General features: G+C 40.7%; 1 protein-coding gene across 1 annotated transcript; it reads right to left on the bottom strand.

Moving 5' to 3' along the window:
• Nucleotides 1-630: 630 nt before the first annotated feature.
• On the bottom strand, nucleotides 631-5,878 carry LOC104459756 (mitotic checkpoint serine/threonine-protein kinase BUB1 beta-like; the record flags this gene model as incomplete). The annotated part of the gene is made up of 7 exons (XM_010077980.1): nucleotides 5,736-5,878; nucleotides 5,349-5,408; nucleotides 4,965-5,109; nucleotides 3,885-4,081; nucleotides 3,620-3,783; nucleotides 3,285-3,484; nucleotides 631-725 (listed from the first exon to the last, which is right to left on the bottom strand). Coding segments are annotated over exons 1-7 (1,004 nt in total), but the record flags the coding sequence as incomplete, so codon positions are not given.
• Nucleotides 5,879-6,409: the final 531 nt, after the last annotated feature.

Raw genomic sequence — 6,409 nt, 5'->3', positions numbered from 1 at the left:
CCGGGTCATTCTATGATTCTATGATTAGCCACAGAAGGAAGTTAAGTGGCTTTGCAAAATAATGCTTTTTCCTCTGCTCTAACCCAACAGAACAACCCCATCTCCTGGGATTTATCAACATTTCAGTGAGCACTGTACAAATAGGAAGGTAATTTCAGGCAAAACAGCATACTCCTCCATAACCTAAGCAACACTGTTGTCATGGAAACTCTGATAGCTTGTTTCAGAATAAAACTCTAGGTAGAATGAACACAGAGTTCCCAAGACAGAGGAAAACAGCAAAAAGCCTGCCTCAGTTCAGGGCTGCTTTCATAGCAAACAGCATCCTAGGAGAGGTAACTGTCTTCTTGTGTAAAGACAGAGAGTTAAGCTATTAAATTAATTAGCATATATAAATATGATGTAGGCTCCCATGTAATGAGCCGTGATAGTTAAACACTTCCCACGTCCTTATGCATCTTCCACTGAAGCCTCTGCCATCAAGCTAAAGCACTAAGAGCTTCCAGGCTGACAGATATTTTTAAATTCTTGTAGATCTAGAGGCTTGGCTACTTGGTAAAATGATTTGGGTTTTTATGGAGCAGATTTGGTAATTTCAAATGCAATCCCCATTTCAAACTGAAGACTCACATGATTTGTTGCTGAGCCGTCTCTTCCACATATGGAGTGAAACTGGGCCGTGGACAGGGCACTTCTGTACCAGAATTTGCACTGTTGCAAGGATGCTGAGGAAGGAGGAAAAAAAAATAAAATCTAAGTTAACAGCTTAAAGACTAATTTTTAGACTCTACATCCCTCTATACTCTGAATCTCTTTTCCCTGTCTATTTGTCTCATTTGTAGGTTTTGTTATTTAAAAAAAAAACAAAAAACAAACTTGATAGACTTCACCAAGATGAATTTACAAGATTAATTCTGTTCGGATACATAAACATTTATAGACCATCAGCTCAGCACTAGCATGTAAAAAAGCACACACTCCTCCTGCATGTCCCCTTCAGTACCTAGTTTCTGCTATTCTGAGGGAATGCTGGTCAAGCCGGGTATTCTGGTTGCTCCTCTTATTTGTTTTCCAGAAGTGCTATAGTCCTCATTTTTCAGACAAGACTGTCCCAATTCTGTTATAGCATTTATTCTGCTGTCCACCAAGAACCTTCAGACTTCTCAATTTTCCTCTCAGAGGCCATTCCAACATCACAAAAATCTCTTAACTACTTCTGGAGTCCATTATTTAAGAGAAGACAGATCGAATTTAGTCTGACAACATTCTACTCTCATCTGCCCATCGGAAATTCCCCTAGACTCGTAAGCAGAAGTTGTTACGTGGTGGGAATATTTCACAAATTGACTTATTTCTCTTATTTTCAAACTGTTTACTTAGCCATCTTCACACTGGCAATAAAAAAAGCCTCTTTACTCTGCGCAGTTTTTATTATCTCAAAGGGTTTACAAAAGGTTCTTTCAGTGTAATACAAGCCAGAATAAGCACCACACTTCAGTGAAGGTGAACTAAGCATCTTCAACACTTCTGCTAGTTGCAGCTTCTTTTTTTTTTTTAATTAAATCTAACAAATTTCATGAAAGGGGGAACAGAGAGAACTCCAAGGACAGACATTAAAAGAGTATTTGGGGACCAGAATGAATGTGTTAAGCAGCCCAAAGCAAAGCAACTGATAAAAGAAATTAATATTAATAATTCTTCCTCCTCATTCTTCTGAAGCGTAAAGACTCCACAACTCATGAAAGTTGTAAAGTAGATATGTAGTTTATTCAGCGCTGAGGTGCATGGGGGATAGCTCCACCAAAGACATGCGTGCCTTTTCGCAAAAATCCCTCTATTTATTCCCCAAAATGTTGCATATGCATTAAGTTTTGTAATCCAGCCATTCATATTAATTACCTAGCCCTGCCTAGCCCCGCTTCGTATTATAATGAGCTAAAGAGTCCTTCTGCGCCTGTGCAGTGCTCCCTGGTGGTCGTCCAGTGGTTGACAGGATGAATTAAATGAGTCTTCATCGGAGTTGAACTTCTCACCTCCTGGTCTCTTGGTCTCAGTCCAAAGAACCAGGCTGGTTTCCATCTTGTTTAGAGGCTAAGCAGCCCTCCCTATCTCCACGGCCTTGCAGGTGTTGTATTCTCTCCTCTCGGTTGGGTCAGCAGTTCCTCCCCCATCATCACAGCTTTGATCCTCTCATCCTGTCTTCCCAAGCACGGCAAACGTTAATCATACATTGTCCGAACAGCTATTCTCAAGTAGTTATTCTCTTGATCCCTTTCTAACTTTAAACTCCCCTGTCTCACTTCTCAGCTAAATTAAACTTCTGATTTACTGAACTTTAACATTTACTTAATCAATTGCTTTGTATCTGGCAATTGCTTTGTATCTGGCAGTAATTCTGCCTGGAGCTTCCATGAATTTCAGCCCATTTGCTTCCCTCCATTTATCCTACTTTTTGTTTCTAAGCTTCACTCGTAAGTACTTCTGCATTGAAAAGTCTAAATTATTATCATCTGATTACTCTCTATTCTTCCCCTCTAATGCAGAAAGAACAGAGGAACACGGGGGGTTATCGAAGCACCTATGAAACAAGCTTGATTTCATAGGATTCATTTCCTTCAGATAATGTCTTGGCTGGTTTCTCTAGAACAGCTTAAACACCTGTAGCGCAGCTGCTTCTTTTCATGTCTTCAGCATTAGTTTAAACCATTGGAACCTACTTTCTGTCATCCTATTGTCAGGATAAATATTCCATTGATACAGTAGTTCTTCAGTTCTTTTGATCTCTGTTTTCCTCACAAGCACTTCAAAACAGGCTTGCAGAATGCCGTACATGTCTTATTTTCATAAGATAGGCAACAAGTTCTTCTTTCAGGTTGTATTGTATGATATCAGTTTAACTCTTGCTCTTTCTTACAGAATTAACTAATGCCTGCCTTCTGTCCCTTTCTTTGGCTAGTGTTTTCCCACTTATATTCCTTTTGTCTCCCAAACAGTTTGACAGGCCACCTCTACTAATTTTTCTGGCTAGCAAGTATTATAATTTCTTGATTTAAGAACTCTAGAGAGTTTTTTAAACTTATTCTAGCAAGATCATCTTGCTAAACTTTAATAGGTTACACACAGCCAGAGACTCTTTAGGAAGAAGCCAGGAAGATTTGTAGTTACAAATAGACACAAACCCCAGGCAAGAGAGGAGTACGACGACTTTTGTCTCGGTATCAGAAGAAGTCATCAGCTTACACACGCCTTCCTCTTTTTTGCCAGTCCATTTTGAGACTCCTTACCCTGCCAGAGTTCCAAGGTCCTGCGCTCAGTTCATTCTCCTTGGCCCTCGGAGCTGGAGGTGCTGCCCATGGCTGTGGTGTAAGTATGGGAATCTCGGGTCCAGAAGCTGGAGCTGAGTTTTCATCAAACACAGCAAAACCCGGATTGTTTGAAAGCTGCTGAGAAGTTAGAGTCTGGAAGCTTCTGTTTTGGTTCGTGGCTATAGGCAAAAAAAAATTATTAGGCAAACTAGCTTTTAAACTCTCACACTCAAGAACTTTAGCAACTGTAAATTCCACAACAAAAAGACACAACTGTTCTAATAATAATATGTAGTTTCAGCAACTGAACGTACCTTTTCGACTAATTGGGGCTCTCACTTTTTTCTTCCCCCTGCCTTTTAGATCTGCCAGTGAGCTTCTCTGAGGTTCTGCAGCTCCCAGAAGACCCGCATCTTCTTCATCAGGAATTTCCTCAAGCCCCAGTAGTGTTTGCCGAGAAACACGGGTCTGAAACTGCCTGAGAAAAATATTGGAGAAGTCAGCAAAGTTTCACTGCACCAGGTATCCACTGAAGAACACAACACTACACTAAGTTCTTCCCTTTAGCTGGAAGCTTACCTGTGATGGGACAGGAGTTTTTCCAAAGGCTCAGCCTTGCGCTGAAGACCTTCCTGGTATATCAGATCTGCTTTCTTAAAACTTCCTCTATCCTCGAGTACTTCTGCCCAAGTGATGTAGAGTAGGGCCAATGTTGTGCCAATTTCCTGGCTGTGTAGATAACTGTACAGATCCAAGGGCTCGTTACAACAATTTCCCTGAAACAACCAAATTACTTCAGTAATTGCATTGGACTACAAAGGATTTCAAGTTGATGTCTGGATTTTGATGCCTCCTGCAAGACCCCATTGATTTCAGTACAAGTCTTACAGGAGCAGTTGTAAGGCCAGGACGTAGAGCTGTATCATGTCACAGTGCCCGAGATAAAGAAAAGGAATTAAATAGGAGAATAATAATAATGAGAAAAACCTCTAAATGCATGTATATATTTGTCAATTTTATTACCTTAATTGTAGCCTGTATGTTCAAAGTCAGAATTTCTTAGATTTTTTTTTTTAATCTGGGATAATTCAATTATTGAACTATGTCATAGTAGTATTCCTGAGAATAATGATTTTATCTTTTGATAAAGTACAACATACTTTTTACCAGTGTCAAAACTAGTAAATCAGCTCAGGAAGCTAAATCAGGAGAAAAGCTGCTTTAAGACTATGAGAACAACAACAAAAACTTTAGCAATGGAGAGACAAGCTAAGACCAGAACATGCTCAGCTTGGTTTTGCTTACAAGACAGTTAGAAGTCAAAATAACTGGTAGGACAGATAAGACCTAAAATGTATCTTCAAATCACTTTTTCTCCTTAAATAAATAATCAAGCTCCACTTATTCAAACTAGCTTTTCCAAAACAAAACTTATGGACTTTGTAGCTGTCCAAACTGAATGATCCTAAAAAAGATCTGAAGATCCTATTGAAAATAAGTGCAATCCAAGAGTAGGTAACATGTTTGCAGAGAGAGACTTCTAACATCGCACCAGTTGTACAACGTATTCTTCGACTCTATTGTTACAAAAATCAGCCTAACTGCGTGCCAATGACATGACAAAAAGCAGAACCCAAGAGATATTTGCAAAACACTCACAAATTTGAGCCAGAGACTAAGATAACGGGGATCTTTGTAGTACCGCCGCTGTTCATGGAGTGCTTTCACTGCCCTCTCCAATATTGCTGGGAGATTACCCTCCTTTCCACCTTGGGGGAAGGTTTGCTCTGTCCACTTGATGTACCTAGAGGTGGAATACATTCATAGGAAGTCAGTTCTGAAGAAGATACAAAGCTTCTGTTTCTGTACAACATGACGAGATTGAGAAAAAAATAGACATAGTATGAATCACAACGTATTATTCAAAAAAGTTATAGAACCTATATTTTAATGAGATCCTTATTAAATTAAAATTTTTTTTCACAAGCTTTACAAGGGTATCTGACCTTTCTAGTCTTTCTGCTGAAATAAAAGTAAGCTTACCGGTCCCAGACATCCAGTGGATCATCTCCAGAGTAAAATCGGATTTCCGATTCAAACTCCCTAAAAAACAAAATTATCCATCCAATAAATACAAGGGTAGGTTAGCATATATTTATACTTGAGCTTTTACTGAGACCAGAAGAATAATAAAAAAAAGCTTTTGTACTCCTCAAAATGAAAGCACTGGGAACTGTAACATTATTTAACAAGAACAGATATGCATCTTTCCAAAGGATATTTCCAATAATTTCTACTACCCCAAGGCTTATATGGTCTCTCTTAACAGAATTCTTGTTCTGTTATGAGGAGTTACTGTCAGACAGATATACTGTGACATTAAATAAGGCAGGAAGATAAGGGGAAAGAAGGTGTCAAAACATTGCTCACTGTTTTTTGAGCTGCACAGCAGTGTGGGTGGAGGTCTCCTGCTGAGCCAGGGCTTCCTGCAAGGTGGCCATGATTCGCCCCTGCCGGAGGGGCTGCACATTCTCTTTGCTCAGCTCCCACTCATCGTTGCAGTCCTGTGACATGACAGCCACTCTTTTAAATTCTGCATTAACAACAAAAACAATAAGAATTGGTTCATTAGGTAGGATACTAACCTGAAACCTGACAGATCTGGCTTTCATTAGCCGATCCACCACGCACTTTCTGTGTAACCATAAGCATACCATTTAGGTCCCCAACTTTTAGAGGGGGTTAGGCACTTAATTCCCCTCCATAGGTATTATAGAATCCCAGGATGGTTTGGGTTGGAAGGGACCTTAAAGCCCACCCAGTGCCACCCCCTGCCATGGGCAGGGACCCCTCCCACCAGCCCAGGTTGCCCAAAGCCTCATCCAGCCTGGCCTTGAACCCCTCCAGGGATGGGGCATTATATGAAACAAGAGCTCAGCACCTCTTTACAATCAAGAACCTCAGGCAGGTGATGTTAGCAGGAAAGGCTACTAAACGTAAGGTGCTTCCCTCCCCACCTGCGTGCCCCCTTCCTCCCCCGCGATTACCACCCTCTCTGAGGCTGGCGAGCAGCGACCTCCGGCCGAGGGGAGACTGGGCGGCGC

Source organism: Pterocles gutturalis, unplaced genomic scaffold (genome assembly GCF_000699245.1).
Source record: "Pterocles gutturalis isolate BGI_N339 unplaced genomic scaffold, ASM69924v1 scaffold22698, whole genome shotgun sequence".
In the NCBI taxonomy this organism is placed as follows: domain Eukaryota; kingdom Metazoa; phylum Chordata; class Aves; order Pterocliformes; family Pteroclidae; genus Pterocles; species Pterocles gutturalis.
This window is presented reverse-complemented; position numbering and strand designations above follow the sequence as displayed.